The sequence below is a fragment of the Musca autumnalis genome, unplaced genomic scaffold (genome assembly GCF_047663935.1).
Source record: "Musca autumnalis isolate F117 unplaced genomic scaffold, ASM4766393v1 scaffold_3, whole genome shotgun sequence".
In the NCBI taxonomy this organism is placed as follows: domain Eukaryota; kingdom Metazoa; phylum Arthropoda; class Insecta; order Diptera; family Muscidae; genus Musca; species Musca autumnalis.
Window position 1 is genome coordinate 211624038 of NW_027411866.1, and position 17905 is coordinate 211641942.

The 17905-nt window shown below is 38.1% G+C and overlaps 1 protein-coding gene across 2 annotated transcripts; it reads right to left on the reverse strand.

Annotated features, from left to right (window-relative positions):
• Window positions 1–7670: 7670 nt before the first annotated feature.
• On the reverse strand, window positions 7671–17474 carry LOC141397048 (uncharacterized). 2 transcript variants are annotated; one of them, XM_073972868.1, is made up of 4 exons: window positions 16897–17474; window positions 16596–16814; window positions 16335–16533; window positions 7671–8149 (listed from the first exon to the last, which is right to left on the reverse strand). In XM_073972868.1, the coding sequence occupies exons 1-4, from the start codon at window positions 17411–17413 to the stop codon at window positions 7729–7731; spliced, it is 1356 nt and encodes a 451-aa protein (XP_073828969.1). In that variant the 5' UTR covers window positions 17414–17474; the 3' UTR covers window positions 7671–7728. The 2 variants fall into 2 exon arrangements, with proteins under 2 accessions (XP_073828969.1, XP_073828968.1); XM_073972867.1 differs by having other exon boundaries at window positions 16596–16832; window positions 16897–17473.
• Between the last annotated feature and the right edge of the window lie 431 nt (window positions 17475–17905).

Sequence of the window (17905 nt, forward strand, 5' to 3'; positions counted from 1 at the left end):
TCCTGGCAAATCCGTCATTGACTAATCCGGCAAATCCTGGGAAAGATCGAACAGATGCAGATCGACACTTACAATCCTTTTGTCAATTCTAAAGCAGCCTTCAACAGCCACATATGTTTAAAGGTATTATACGCCATGAATGATTTTGGTATTTCATTCGCCTTTGGTTTATAAAAGTTCATTTTCTTGCGGTGGACGGAGTTTAAGATTTTTATCCGTGGACAGATGCAAAGTTAGCTACGGGTATACAACCTCCTTGACCTCATAGTCAGCTTTAAATTACGTCCAACACTAATTTAAGACTCATTGGGAGTTATGTCAGGACGCCAGCTTGGGCTTTTACATACCCATTTATCCTTATATACAACCTATCATTATTTCATGCATTTCGTATATTTAGTACAATTATCCCTTTTGGAATATGACACACAATAGTTTATAATGGCTAAACGATTTAACATTTTGCTACATTAACACACATACACATCCATTATTCTACAACGACATCTTCAACACATTACACAGATACTTTGATTTGATTTCTTCACAAAGAAATATTTCTACATTACATTCTCAGATATACCCAAATGCACCCTCCCAAAAAAGGGAAACTGTTATCTTAACAACTTTTTGCCACATTTAAACATTATTACAGCTACACTGACTCACTGGCTGACTCGGGTCCAATTCATGTTCAACTGCAGCCCATGTTCGCTCCATTATGGCCACCATCAATGCCTTATTTGCCGCTTGACATCGTTCTGGGCCAAAAAATTGTCACAGCAATTTTCTTCAATTTTATAGCATTGTCTAAACTCTTTTGCGGGACAATCAGTACAGATAGGCAAGGGGATGGAAGTGATGGTGGTAGAGGTAGTGGTATTGGCGGCTTTGTGGGCAAACAGGCAATGGCATTGGCATTTATATTTCCTTGTGCATTTGTTAGTCCAACCCTGTCTCGATAATGGTGACAGTGGTGATGGTCTTGGTAATCGTAAATATTTCAAATAATATATGAAAGTGTGTGTGTGAGTGTTTGTGTGCAACTGAAAGGCAATCGTTTGGAAAACTATTTTTCCAACCGAAACCATTGACACTGACGACAACTGACTTTCAAGCGTAAGTTTGAAACTGTCATGTCTGTATGTCTTCTTTTTTGATGTTGTTGGTGTGATATAAATACACGAGGATAGTGTGATAAATACAATGGAAACGTAAATTACTCAGATTTATCATGGTTTTGTATTTTTTTTTTTTTTACTTTTGAAAAGGAAAGAAAAACGGCCCAAGATTTCATACATGATTAGATGAGAACGACAGGAACGCAAGTGGTGTATACATCTCAAATGATTTAAAGAATAAGATAAATGGTTTACAAATTTTAATTTATCTGATTGATCCACATTACATTACTCTCTGCCAACGGAAGTTATTTGAATGAGCACATTTTCGTATTTTATACCTACAATTGGCACAATTGGAACTTGTAGTTTGGGTTGGCCCAAGGATGATGTAACACTTCGAAAAATAATTATTTTACTCCCCTTACCAAATACCGTTAAAAACAAGAAAACTAAATTCGAGGTATTGAAGTTTGGTGTATTTCAAGCAAATTTGCTGTTTTTACACATTAAATTCTTTCTATCGATTTTACGATTTTTATCTCAGGCAGAGACCACAGAGAACTCTTCCTGGTACCTCCCAGACAGATTTTCGGATCATTTTGCAGCTGATAGCTAGTTCTCCGCAATTACGATCCCTTTCGGGGGTTGTAAAGCCCTACGTCACAAAATAAAACCAGTAAGGAAGGGATCATTGTCGGGCGGTGCCGACTATATGGTACCCTACACCACTGTGAATATGTAAAAAATATACAGGGCCGTTGCCCAGCCCATGACATTAAAATTATACTAGGCGATTTTATTGCCAAAATTAGAAAGGAGAATATCTTTGGCCCAACAGTCGGGAAATGCAGTCTCCACAGTGAAACATCTGACAATGGTATGAGGCTGATAGACTTTGCAGCTGCAAATAACATGGTAGTTAGCAGTATCAGATTTAAGCATCTCGATATTCATAAGGGCACCTGGCTGTCAAAGAACAAGAAATCAAATTGATCACGTTGTGATAGATGGAAGACATGCATCAAGCGTGTTGGATGTACGATCGTTCCGAGGTGCAAACATAGACTCGAACCACTACCTTCTTGCAGCAAATGTACGTACCAGATTAAACGTGGCAAACAAAGTGCGAACAGACACAACACGGAAGTTGGACATCGTTAAGCTGCAATCACAACAGATAACCACAGCATTCCTCGCTCCGATAACATATCAGGACAATAGCAAAACATTGACCACTCCATGTAAACAGCCGCAAAATCAGTACTTGGATACCAGAGACCTCCACCAAGGAATCTATGGTATGACCAGGATTGTCGCGCTGCTACCGAAGAGAAAAATGCGGCATATAGGGCTACTTTACAATCAGTATCGGGAGAAAAGTAGAGAGGAGAAACGTATTTTCGGCAGGAAAAATAGAGAGATGGAAAAGCGGGAGTTCGAACAAATCAAGATGTACAGGAGACAGAATGAAGTACGAAAATTCTACCAAAGAGTGAAGCATCAAACTGATGGCTTTGGTACAAAAACCTACTCCTGTATAGACCAGCGAGGTAATTTGGTAACTGATACAGATAGTGTGGACAGGATATGGAAAGAGCATTTTTCAAACCTGTTGGTATCCAGCGAAGACGACGAAGATACCACAGATCCAATCCCAGAAGATGGTATTGAATGTATACCACCCGGCCAAGATGAGGTAAAGACAGCAATAAACCGGCTGAAGAATAATAAGGCAGCAGGAGCTGATGGCCTTCCAGCCGAGCTGTTTAAAACCGGAGACGCACGCTGATAAGGTGTATGCATCAGCTAGTTAGCTCCATCTGGTAGGAAGAACGCGTACCCGACGATAGGAACCTGAGCATCCTCTGTCCCGTCCATAAGGAAGGAGATAAGACTTTATGCTCTACCTATAGGGGCATAAGTCTTCTCCCTACCGCCTACAAGATAGTGTTAGGGATATTGTGCGAACGACTAAAGCCCATGGTCAACGAAATAATTGGACCATACCCATGCGTCCTAGAAAGTCCAACATCGACCAGATGCTTACCCTGCGGCAACTCCTGGAGAAGACCCAAGAGATGCAGATAGACACCTACCACATTTTTGTCGATTATAAAGCAGCCTTCGACAGCCCGCTACGTTCAAAGGTATTCCAAGTCATGTCTGCATTTGTAATTCCCGCAAAGCTCATCCGTCTTTGTAAAATGACTTTAACTGACGCGAGTTTCTCAGTTAAGATAGGAAAGAACCTCTCCGAAGAGTTTTGTACCAAAAGAGGTTTCAGGCAAGAAGACAGCCTTTCGTGTGATATTTTCAACATCCTGCTAGAAAATGTTATACAAGAGGCAAACGTCAAAAGAAGTGTCACAATCTATACCAATAGCAACATGTTACTTGCTTATGCTGATGATATAGACAATTTGATGGTATGACACCCAATGCAGTCATAGAACTCGAACTAATAGCCACTGGGTTTACTAAATCCGGTTATATGTAAACTACTATAACTGTGGAAGTTGGCAACTACAATGTTGATTTAGTTAAAGACTTTGGCCACATCAGCACAGCCATAAACAAACCAAACAACATCAGTTGTAGAATACGAAGAAGAATATTATTAGCCAACTAGCATCTGTTGGCTAATAATATTCTTCCTAGTTCTTCTTCAGTTTAAATTAGCGACCTTAAAACAAAGACACACCTTTAATTAATTACTCGTTGAAAACGACCTTAATGATCAATAATGCATCTGAAAAAGGAATGCTGACCCACACACCCATCTCTATATGACATACATGTTTCGCCTTCGGTAAAGGCTCTCCAGACATATCGGATGTGGAGCGGCTTCGCTATCCTCGAACTTTTTATACCCTCTGGCTTTAGACTAAAGAGGGTATTTACGCTTTGATACGACCAAAAATGTGCCTCATCGAAATAATGGTTTTAGACCCCAAGTATGTTTGTACGATATCCGTTTCAGACAATTTTGAGTCGATCTAGCAATGTCCGTCCGTCTGCGTGTCTGTCCGTCTGTCTGGCTGGCTGGTGCGCACGATAACTCTCGAACGGATAAATCGATTCGGTCCAAATTTTGGGTATCGAAATATTTTGTCCGGACTTGATTTAAGTTCGAAGATGGGCCACTCCTTCAGGTACCTCCCCCACAATAGTTCAAAAATGTTCGGAAAAATTGTCCGCACGATAACTCTTGAAGGGAGTAACCGAATTAGTCCATACTTTGCACATCGTGACATTTCTACCAGACATAGATGAGGTTCCAATATGGACTCTATTGGTCCACTCTTTCAGGTATGTTGCTTAAGTGCAGTTTAAGGCCTGCTCTCGAATCGCTTTGATTTTTGTTGCAGCCACTTGTATTCACTACCCCCATTATGACGATACAATTTTTTTCAGGAGCAAGTCAAAACTTCCTCAGAAATCAGCACGAAAACTGCAAACAACCCATATAATACCATGTGTCGTAGCTGGAGCGCACGAAACTTTCGAACGGATCAACATATTTGGTTCAAATTTTGGGTCTTTCAATATTTTGTCCAATCATAGTTTAAGTTTGAAGATAGACCATATCGGTCCACTCCTTCCGGTACCTCCTAAACAAAGGTTCAAAATTTTTCGCCAAGATTGTGGCCATAATAACTCTAGGAGGGAGTAACCGAATTGAGCCAAACTTTGCTATTGGTAATATTACTTTCAGACATAGATGGCGTTCTAATATGGACTATATCGGTCCACTCATTTGGGTACCTATCACACAACATTTAGAAAAAGTATAGTTTAACAACTCCTTTCTGATCTTACTAATTTGTGATGCAGCAGGTTGCACGTGCGGTCCCTGTTACGACGTTGTAATTTTTTTCGTGGGCAAGTCCATACTTCCTGAGATAATGACCCTACCGGCACCACCTTAACTGGCTAATGTGTAAAATAACCCTTTAAGAGGAAAATCGATTTAGCTCAAACTTAGTAAATTGAAAAGTAAAATTTTAATATATATATAAATTCTGAAAATTAAGTACAACATTTTTGATTATATATACAGATTTGTATTAGGTCCGAATATGTACTACATCGGATCACTCCTACATCTACACCCTACCCAAAGGTTGGAAACAATGCACTCGTCTTGGATCATTCTCAATGTAGTTTTTTGCGGCACTTTCCATCCTGGAAAACTGTCCCAACAGCTAAAAACCCTACAGAAGTATTGTGTTAACTTTTTTTCTTCGGGTACGTGGCTGAGGGTATATCTCTATCGGCTCAGCTGACTGATACTTTCTTACTTGTTTTCTTTCAAATGCATTATTTTGTTTTACAACAATAATGGGGATTTTTCCCATTTAGTTGTGCTTTCATGACAAACGCTTAGCACTGCCTTTTAAAGTAAAGAATTTGGCCCTGAACGCTAGCACGTTGTGACAACACTTTTTTCCAGTGTTTTTCAAGGACTTGGGTTCAAAGCCCAGCCTAGCTCAGCTGACTTTATTTGAAAAATTTGCCTTTTTATGCGAAGATAATTTTTATTATTAATTTTTTATTAATTTCTCCTTGAAATCGAGCTTAATGATCAATAATTCATCTGAAAGGGGAAAGTCGATGCTTCGAACACACACACCCACCACTATTTGACCACTATATTTTGAGCATTTTAGCTACATATGTACATATTTTGCTACCTAGTGGTCACGAAACTTCTCCACAAAAACTGTCTATAAAGGTCCATGTTTTGGTATTGCCCCCATATTTTGAGGGGAATTTTAACAACTTTTTTTACCTAACGGCCTGGCATTTACCATTTGAGGTTGTCACCATAGGTCTATGTATTTCTGTATCCCTCCATATAACGTGTCCTCTCAATTTTTGGTTTTCTGAGGATTTTAGCCACATTTGTTTACCGAACTATCTATAATTTGACAAATTGTTAGCCCCTATATAGAGATTCCGACCGATTTAAGACATTTTAGATACATTTCCTGAAAGGATCCTCTTATGTAGTCCATTCATACAAGAGGATTACCAGATCAAATGACTTGATTTGCAAAATTCAGAAAGAAAAACAAAAGATAGGGAGTAGTGGAAATATATTCTAAATCCGGCTTATATGACAAATTTTTTGTAGTGGAAATGTACACAGAACAGTAAAATTAAGGCTCCGACAAGTGGAAGGTGAGATCAAAATTCGTGATATTCCAAATTGGAAAAGTAATGCAACGGAGAGATAAAGGAGTAGAAATGTAATCTTAGTTCAACATATGACACACTTTTTTTAAAATTTTTTTGTGCGGAGAACTGAAGCAAAATTAGACAATTTTTATCATTTGGAGCCCCTATACAACCCCTATACAATATTGCAAACTAGCATTTGTGAATATATAAATTGAAGCTTTTTGAATGAACGCGAGTCATTTGTTCCCCTTCCATTATAGTAGTATATTTTTTAATATTGCATCATATTACAATCGATAACTTTTTTTCCATAGTAGATTGTAATATGTCTTTCATATCGATAGATTTTTTTTAAGTGAATTGTGGTTCAGATCTATAAGACATCAGCAACATTTTCTGTTGGTTGGTGACGACTCAGGTTCAAATCCCATTTTCTCATTATTTGTGATATTTTTAATTAATTTAATTATTAGTCGAGCTGTATGACCTAAGGAGATTATATTGAAAAATCATATCTAGCGGAGTCCTACACACATCAACCGCTATACTGGTTAGATTAACATAATCTAGACAATTTTCGTCCTTAGGAACCCCTTATTTATACGTACAATATTGCAAATTTGCATTTTAGAATTTTTAAATTGAAGCTTTTTATTTTCGAAGACGAGTCATTCTTTTTATTTATAATATAATTGTTTCACAAACATGCCAGGGACACTTCTCTCAGATCAATTAAAGCACCAGATTCATGTTAAGCTCAATGATATGGGACCTACAGTTTATCGCCGAGTCCGAACGACGTGTACTAAGCCACCACTTGTAGAGAAGTTGTACATGGCTGAATACTCAGCATTATTGAGGGCTATCTGATGTCACCTGTCCGTGGAATCGAACCCATGACCTTATGCGTGTAAGGCGGGTGTACATACCATTGCACAACGGTCGCAACCTTCTTTTCATTTTACTCTTACTTATTAAACTACACTCATTTTCTCAAATCATCAGTAACGAAATGCAATGCAATGAAGCAAAAGTAGTATCGTTTAGCCTGTTTAGATAAGAAAATGATGCTGGTTTACCATACCCATCAGTATGGCCATCACCATCATCAGAAACGGCAGCAGTGGCTGTGACAATAGTAGTCAGTACAACCAACTGTCTCACCAACCAACAGCATGAAAATGGAAAAAGTGGTTAGAGAAATAATTTGACTTTACCACACAGACTGAGAGACAGATGCAGGCAGTAGTTGCCTTGTTCCACAAACAAATGGAAAACAATTTCAACAATTCCACTTTCAGAAAAGAAAATTGTAATGATTGCACTTAATTTAAAAGAAATATTGATTTTTTGCACAGCCAATTTGTTTATGAATTTAAAAATTATAAGTTTTATTGTATTGAAATAAAGAGTTGTGGGTTTACGGTTTTTGTGCAAACTCTTCCAATAGACATTGCAGTTCATCAGCTTTCTCATTACTCAAATATTGATCTTGCCAAAATGGTTTCAATTGATATTTCCAACGACGTAAATGAAATAAATTGCAATATTTATCACTCGCCTTCATTAGATCCATGAAGAGAGGAAATACGGCAGAACTCATAACTTGGGCCAGGAGATATTTATTCTTTTTACTATTTTGCAGATCTCCTAAGCTTTCGTATAATTCCTTTGATTTAAGAAATGAATTCCTTGCCATGTTACGTTGTGTTGCACCCTGCTGCAAATATAATTTTCCCATTTCCATATAGATTTGGGCTTCTGCTGGTTTCACTTGTAACTTCTGCGATAACTTCAGGGCGGTTTGTAAATTTTGCATGGCATTATTTGTTTTCTTGAGACTGAAAAAAATAGAGGAGCGAAATTTTTTATCTTAAAACAGGGTTTTGTGAAGTTATGAAAACGTTATCAGGGTGCCGTATTTGATGAAAGATACCAAACAATGGCCCCGCCCAACTTTTACACAATAAAGCCAAGGACGCAGTTTCGGTCGCTCTTTTATCTCAAGTGGACACTGACCTCCCCATGTCACCTGGAAATCTGCCTTTAACACCCGTTAAAGGTAGTGAGCGAACATGTGCAGCGCGTTCGCCCATAGGAGCGTTAAAATCTTGAATTGGTCTTTGGGCTAGTTAACCAATACCTCCAAGAAGTAACATGCTATGAAGAAAAAGAAAAATGTAAACAAATCTATCTAAAGTTGACAACCCCCGCAAACGTTTTAAGGACCATGATCTGCATCTGCACCTGGAATGTTCGCACTCTTTATGGAGAAGGTGCTGTTTACGCATTGGCCAATGTACTTTCTTAGCTGGCCATCTACAGAACATTTGTTCCATTAGCCGAACTAAGAAAATATCTCCATTCCTCTAAGTTTTTGATTTTTTTTGCCAAGCCGGAATATCGTGTTTTCTGCTTTCGTCTTCCATTTGTTTATTCCATCGAAACCTTGGCTTTCCAGTTCTGGGTGTACCGCCATGCGGCCGGTATTTATATGCATTTTAGCGGGTTCATTATAACACATTCTTACGACATGGCCTAGCCAACGCAATCGTTATATATCGGTAAGTTTAACTAGTTTAACTACACTGACGTTTAGCTAAGTTTAACTACACTGACGTCGTTTTATAGCAGATACAGCTAATAATGCATACGACGTCGAATTCATCGTCAACGCATGTTGGCCCATACATCTTTCGAAGAATTGTTCTCTCAAACACACCAAGCATGACTTATCTGCTTGAGCAAGTACCCATGCTTCGGAACCATACATTAAAGTGTAAAGTGTAAAGTGTTATTTTTGTTTTTGAACATAGTAGCATCTGTTGGCCAATACATTTCTTCTTCTTTGTTGTGTTTATGGGGGTACAGGGGTAGACGAAGTTTTTAGCTACCTCAAAATTATAGGAACCAACTTTCACAGTTGGTCCGAGTTCTATGGACGTATTGCGCGTCGATACCATCAACTTTGTCTTGTCGCCGTTTACCGCTAGACTTGGTTAAGCAGATTCTCCTTCAACTTGCTTAAAGGTATCAGTTACTTTCCTTACTGATCGGCCCATGATGTCTATATAGTCAGCATAAGCAAGTAATATGTGGCTATTGGTGTAGATTGTGTTATTTCTTTTAACATCTACATCTCATATACGTTTTTTATAACTGAATAATTCCACGAAAGGATGTCTCCTTGTCTGAAACCTCCTTTGCTACTACAATTTTCGTAGAGGTTATTTTCATATTTTAGCTGATATCACTTAAATTAATCTTAGAAAGCCGAATAAACTTTTAGTGGATACCAAATTCAGATATGGCTTGGAATACCTTTGAGCGTATGTGACGGCTGCTTTATAATCGACAAAAATACGGTAAGCGTCGATCTGCGTCTTATAGGTCATCTCCAGGATTTGCATCAAGGTAAATATCTAGTCATTGGTATGGTCCAATTATTTCGTCCATCAAAGACTTTATTCATTCGCACAATATATCTGGCATTATCTTTTACGCAATAGGGAGATGACTTATATCCCTGTACTTAGAGCATACAGTCATTTCTTCTTTCTTGTAGACAGGTGGAAAATACGTTTTCCCGATACCTCTCTCGTGAGCTACGCGTTGTTATTGATGGTAGAGTAGCCCTAAATGCCGCATTGTGGATTCCGTGGTGGAACTCTCTGATACCCAAGTATGGTATTTGCGGCTCGCTACATGGAGTGGGCAATACTTAGCCAATGTTCTGATAAGTTATTAGGACGAGGATTAAGCAATTGAGCTGGATGATTGGAATATGCTATGGCCATCAGTCGTGAAATTCAGTCTCCACAGTAAAACATATATAGAATTCCCAGCGGCAGAAACGTGATAGTTAGCAATATCGGATTTGAGCATCTCGACAGTTATAAGGGCACCTGGCTGTCACCAGACCAAAAATGGTAATGGAAAGCATTCATCGAGCGTGTTGGATGAACGATCGTTTCAAGCAGCAAATACATCCTCGGACCGCCACCTTGTTGAGGCAAAAGTATGTACACGCAAAAGTATGTACACGCAAAAAAAGCACGAACAATCTGTAGCAACGTGTAGCGCACGAAAAAGGTATCGGGAGAACAGGAGAAAGGAGAAACGTACTTTCCAAGGGAAAAGGGGAGAAATGGATAAGCGAGAATGTGAAAAATCCAGATGTACAGGATCCATAATGAAGTGAGAAAATTCTATTAAAAACTAAAACATCAAACTGAGGGCTTTGGTATGTTCACATCCTCCTGTAGAGACCTGCAAGTTAATTCGGTAACTGATACAGATAGTGTGCTTATGATATGGAAAGAGTATTTTGCCAAACTGTTGGTATTCAATAGTAGCGAAGGCGACAAATATACCTACGCACAGTGGTCGCTGCCACTGGCCAAAATTAAAAAATGAAAGTCTAATTTTTGGTACCAAATGTGTTCATATCTACTACTAACATATTAAATTTCTCTAAAATAAATTTGTTATGGATTACTTCTTACTGTACTCTTTGAGAATGGCACCAAAAAAGAGAAAATTTAACAGGTTGGATTTCTAGGTGATTCTGTGCAAAAGTTAGGTGAAAGTAAAATATCAATATCAAACTAAATGGACTCTATATTGACCAAACTTAATTCGAATATTGAAAAACAATGTATTAACTTAATTTTTATGCAGTTTTGTGTTTGTTCATTTTTGGTATTCATTATTGAATACGTGTGCTGACTAAAGGACTTTTGTAATGTCATTTCTTCAATATAATTAAATTTCATGTAAAGTTTTAATGATGTTCCCCCTCTTTCCCCCTAACGAATTTTTTTTTAAAGATCAGAAGTAGTCTAAGGATTATATTTTTCAAACTTTCAGCTGCATCTTTCCGCATCATTGGAACTGGTTCCCAAAATACTAAGGGTACATTTCAGGGTGTTTTTGCCATTTTTTCAAATGAGCAGGTGATACATTTCAGCTTTTTAAATATATAGAAGAGGAATTGTGAGGTTCAATTATATGAAAGAAACCTTAAAATGTGGTCCTCAATGTAAAATTGGAAAAATTCAGCCATTTTGATTGATTATTACGGTTAGAACCCTAAAAATACCGAATATTGGGCGGTACCTATTTATGAGGACAAAATCAGAGGACATTAATCGACAATTTTCTGGGGGTAGCCTACATCCACGAAAGATTAAGTGGCATTTCGGCCATTCCGATTTAATAACTTAAATGAAACCCTCAAAATTCCGAAAATCGGGCGGAACAATTACATGGGGACCCTATCAAAACGTGGACCCAGTTGAAAAAAATTTTGCCAGAAGGTTTTCTAACACTAGGGAATACCGATTGCCAAATTTTAGCCAATGCCTGAAATCAGGGGGTACCGTTCTATAGGGGCTATACCTAACCTTGGACCTATATTGAATTTTCTTCCCCCTTTTTTTGTGTTGCTAAACTAGCCTTTACTGAAATTTTCGTATTGCTATCTGCTCAGGAAGTATTTTTGGCCGCTCTTCCCATACAAGTTCGACCACAGTGCTACGGTGACCAAACGTACTCTATTATAGAGTACAGTACTCTAGTTTATGCGTCCGTACTCTATTTTTTAACGTACACTCTATGTCCTCTATTTTGATTTGTTTTACAATTAGGGTGACCCAAAAAACTAAATTTCTTCTTTTGGTTTCCTACCCCCATATTTTTTCCATTTGATCTAAAAACCTTATGACATTTTATGGCGATCAGGTTAGGTTGGGGCCACCGTGGTGCAATGGTTAGCACGTCCGCCTTGCACTCAGAAGTTCTGCGGTTCGAATCCCAGGCCAAGCAACATCAAATTTTCAACGGTGGCAAAATTCCCGCTCAGTAATGCTGGCGACATTTCCTGAGTATTTAAGCCATGAAAAACTTCTCTACAAGTGGTGTCCTTGATATGAGAGAAGTCTCCCTTCGGCCAAATTTGCATATTTGAGCTATATCAAAATCCTATCCGATTTTCAAAACTTTTTTGTAGAAATCGTTGTTTAGCCACAATAATGAAGTTTGTTCATTGATCGGGCCGCTTTTTGTCCATCGACTCAGATTTTTTGCAACATATTCTATACTACCTATAACTGAAAGCGAGCCAATATTTTTTTAAAATTTGTATTTCAAAATTTTCGTCCTCTTTTTTTGGCCTATGTATCATCATCATGTATTCCATCTTCTGGAAAAAATATTGGTCACCGTAAATATACCACATATAGATGCCTTAATTCCTCAACCTCGTATCTTAAAAAATACAACTTTTCAGGAGAGACAAAAAACGGTTTATCTTTGATACATCCGTGTTTGGGTAAAAGTATAAAAGGCAATTATTAGGGAATTAAGTACATCTATGCATATTGGTAGGAATGATATGCTAATCTTTTTTAATCTAAGCATGAAACGCTTTTTTTGAGATACGTGTTTGAGGCAGTAAATCAAATCTAATGTTTGTGGGCCCATTCAACAAAAGTGAATGTAATAGCGACAACCGCCGAAACATGTATCTCCTCTTTTTTTGGTCTTCTATAACGCTGCATTGGTAGAATGTAGTTATTTTGTTCGTGGTACTTCAAACATACACATAATCAGTGACGTAGATAATAAATGTCATTATTCCACTTTTATCGTCCACTTACCACCATAAAGAATGCCTGCTTTTATGGTAACTATTGAATGGGCATTGGGAACCACCGTGGTGCAGTGGTATGCACGTCCGCATTGCACTCAGATTGTCTGCTGACCAAAACATCAACATTTTTGGCGGTGGCAAATCACCTCAGTGTAATGTCGGCTTACATTTCCTCAGTATTTCAACTTCACTAAAATTGATGTCGTAAGACACGCCGTTCCCCACATTATTGAGCCAATATTAATTGGCATGCACTCATTGATAGGAGAGAAGCCTCCCTTGTCCCTTCGGGGGTATTGTGGAACATATGTTTGTATGTATACCACTTTTATCCGTTCACTCAATGCCAAATAGTACTTAATTTAATACCATTTAGTATTTTTCGTATATATTTGTATATATATTTCCAAATCACCTCCTTACATAAACAAAATATCTCAACCGATATTAGCACAAAAATTTTAAAGATTTTAACTTTATTCGTTCACAAAATACCAAATTGTACACTTTTAATAAAGATCCTAGCTTCCGCCGTTTCACCTGGGCATTGATTGTCAGTCGAACATTATTGCTCAGGTATTAAGATACGAGTTTGAGGCAGTTATAAAAATAGGAGTGAATGAGATACGAGAATACGTTTTATTAATATTTAGAGAACCGCGCCAACATATTGAGATATTAAGTGGTTGCGGTAATAAAACACAAAAATAGCAATCGTATGATACAAAAAAGTCAAAATAGAATTTTTTAAGATACGAGGCTGAGGAAGTAATGCATCGATATCCAATCCCAAAAGGTGGTACTGAGTGTACACCGCCCGGCCAAGATGAAGTGAAGACAGCAATAGACCAGCTGAAGAATAATAAGGCAGCAGGAGGCGATGACCTACCAGCCGAGCTTTTCTAATCGGAGGCGAGACTCTGATAAGGTGTATGCATCAGCTAATTAGCGCCATCTTGCAGGGAGAACGCGTACTCGACGTTTGGAACCTGAGCTTCCTGTGTCCCATCCACAAGAAAGGAGATAAAACTGTGTGATCTAAATGTAGGGTCATAAGTCATCTCCCTGTGGCTTGCAGAGATATTGTGCGAATGAAAAAAAACCTATGGTCAACGAAATATCTAGGCCATACCAATGTGGATTTACACTTGGTAAATCCACCATTGACCTGATATTTACACTGCGGAAAATCCTGGAAAAGACCCTAATGATGCTGATCGACACTTTCCATCTTTTTGTAGATTATAGAGGAACATTCAGCAGGCATTTTCGTTCGAAGATATTTCAAGCCATGTTTGAATTTGGTATGCCCGTTAAGCTCATTCCGCTAAGAATACTTTCTTTGATAGCCGGTCCGCACTTAACATAGGAAAGAACCTCTCCAAACAGTTTATTAGCAAAAGAGGTTTCAGACAATGATACAGCCTTTCGTGTGATTTCTTCAACATCCTGCTGAAATAGGTTATTACTAAATATCAAATTGCAGCTTTTCCGCAGGGACAGTAAGGCCACAACCTTCAAAATATCTAAAATCGGGAGATACCGTAATAAGGGGGCTATATGAAGGCGTGGACCTATGCCAACAAATTCCAAGTGGAAAATTGTATACCCCTAACGAACATCAAATACCAAATTTCAGCATTTCGGTTGATTAGTGGAACCAAAACCTTCAAAATACCGAAAATCTGGAGGTTCAGTTATATGGGGGCTATGGTGGACCTATACCTACAAATTTCATGTAAAAATTTGTATACCCCTAACGTAGACCAAAGGCCAAATTTCAGTCATTTTCATGTGATAATGAGGCTAAAATCATCAAAATACCGAAAATCGGTAGGTACTGTTCTATGGGGGCTATATCAAAACCTGGACCGATATCTATAGGCTAATATGCGTTGATAGTGAATATCGACGTGCGTTCGCTAGGCCATATTATAAGAATAAACGATGATGAACCCGCTGCAAAGGCGTATAAATACAGGGCGCTTGGTTGTACACGCAGAGCTGAAAGGCCATGTTATCGATGGAGTGAACAAGTGGAAGACGAGATCGAAAAGTGCGGTATTCCCAATTGGAGAAATGGAGAGGAATGGAAATATTTTCTTAAAATAATTAAATTAAAATTCTAAAATAATTTGCAGTTTTTGTCATTATAACCTCAGCCTTTAGGCTAAAGAGGGTATATACACTTTGATACGACCAAAAATGTGTTCAGACCCCAGGTATGTTTGGACTAAATCTGTTTCAGAAGAAACTGAAGTCGATTGAGCAATGCCCGTCCGTCTGTTTGTCTGGCTGGCTAGTGTCCACAATAAGTCTCAAACGAAACAACCGAGCGGGTCCAAACTTTGGCATTTGTAATATCTTGTACAAGCTTAGTTAAACTTCGAAGATGGGTCATACCGGTTAACTCTTTCGGGTACATTTACCACAAAAGTTAAAAATTTTTTACTAAAATGGTGCGCACTATAACTCTCGAATATAGTAACCAAATTGATCATAACTTTCAGACATAGATCGGGTTCGAATATGGACTATATCGGTCCACTCCTTCGGGTACCTCCCCAACAAAATTCGGAAAAAGAATTTTAAGAGCTCCTCTCGGATCGTTTTGAATTTTTTTTTCAGCAGATTGTCCTTGCGTGCTTCTTTACGATGGTACAAATTTTTCGGAGGCAAGTCCATACTTCGTAAGATAATGGGCTAAAAGCTCGAAGAAACCTTGACGGCACCAACTAAAATAACAAATACGCAAGATAACTCTAGCAGGAAGTTTCTGAATGGTATCAGGTCGGAAATATGGACTAACTGGTCCCGTCCTTCGCGTACCTCTCACACAAAATTTGAAAAAAGTACAGTTCAACACCTCATCTCGGATCGTTTTGAAATATTTTCTAAAGAATTCTTCTTGCGGGTCCAATTTTTTCGGGACCAAGTCCATGCTTCCGGAGATAATGACTCAAAATCCAGAAAAAAGAAAAAATCCAACTAAATTGGGTAGTACGTATGATAACCTTCGAAGTTGAAACCGATTTGGTCTAAACATTGTACATCGTACTATTTCTAACTGCCTCGAATTATGTCCGAATATCGACTACAGCGGACCATTCTTCCGGGTACCTCCCACACAAATTTACATTTTTTGGCATATTTTGAATGCGGACCTAGTTGAAGCGGTACAGTTTGTTTCCGTGCTGAATTTATACTTCCTGAGAAATCGGCCCAAAAGCTCAAAAACCCCTATAGACGTCAGAAGTATTGCGTTTGGTGCATTTCTTTAGGTTCGAGGGTGAGGGTATATCTCTTTCGGCACAGTTGTCTCTCTCTATTTTTACTTGTTTTACAAGCAATAAATAAGCTTGGGGTTTACTTACTGTGTGTAACAAATTCCCTTATCCAAGTGTAAACGCATTACCAATTCATCCGCATGACGTTTATCTATCATCGAAATTTCATCGCTAATTTTGCTAAGAACAGCCAAAGCCATCTCATAATTCTCCCCCTCTATGTAAAATTCAGCCATGTGCAGATGAATGTTTACAAATTGATGTAAATTGCATACATTACGGCCCACTATAGGAAGAATTCGAAATGATTCCAAAGATTTTAATAAAAATTTGTGTTGTTTTACAAACCTTGCGTCATAACGCAAAGAGCTTTTTGGCCCAACGCAACGGCATGTAAATAATCACGCATTGCAATTGCTTTGCCAAATTTCAAAAGAGCAGCCACATATCGTTCCGCAATTGTGGTGTGCAAAGGTATTAATGGCGGATAACCATCAGGCTGTGTGGTATTTGTTATCCATTTATTGGTTTGAGCCAAAACTAATGCCTTATCATAGTAATCCAAAGCTAAATTCATAGATTCGTCTGAGAGAGTGAGACAAATTGATTTTATGAAAAAATTAATTACAAACCAAACCAAATGACTTACTTTCGGCACTTAAAAGATTTCCATATTTCATATAAATCATAGCAATAGGCCGGTCCACATTATTTTTCCCCTTGCCCACTTTGTCACATATTTTTGCCACAATCTCATAAACATCCCGACGCAACCAATTAAATTTTATTGCATATTTTGGCTCATCCAACAAGGCAATTATTTGATATAATAAATTAAATGTGACAGCCATTCCTTCACATTGTTCCAGTAGTGCAGATCTTTCGGCCATTTTACAGTTGTCATAGAGAGACATTAGAAAATGTGGATTATCCATTACCCGATCCCGTATCACATTATTATTGTAATAATCCGTTTCTTTGGCCGCCAATATTTCAAAATATTTTGCCGATGTCAAACAACCATCTTCTCGTAGTTCTTGAATCAGAGCTTGATAGAGGATTCCCGCATGACGACGAGCCTCTCGAAATGTAAATTTGCAAACTCGATTTTGCAACTCCTTTTTGTCAAATGTAACTTTTATACGGTTGTCCTTGGGATGGGACATTTTGTCAATAAAAATAAAATGTGAAAAATATTTAACAATTGAAGTAATTTTCAATGTTATCTATCACACGCTGTGATTACACACGACACTGCCGAATGTTAGAGTTAGCCGCACATGCAATACCTTGAATGAGATGGAAGAATGATGAAGGCTAATTGACGTGTTGTTTCTGCATAGGCGCCATAAAAAGAGAGTGTGCCTTTGTCATACTCGCATGAAGGAAAAGACAAAGCAAATAGTAGCATTAAACAGTAATGTCAATAGCAAGCAACGTAAAATCAACGAAAACGCGAATATACATTAAAAGCGAGTGGCATTTTGCAGAACACCGATTCATAGCAAAGGCTTCCTTCATATCGGAGAGTGCTGTTCGATTTTTAGCCAATGTTCGAACATCATCCCGAACATAGAACAAATCCATTTACAATGTAGTTTTACACGGTCGATCTTTTGTGTTCAAGGTTTCGCAATTGCACTAATTAATGTGATTTT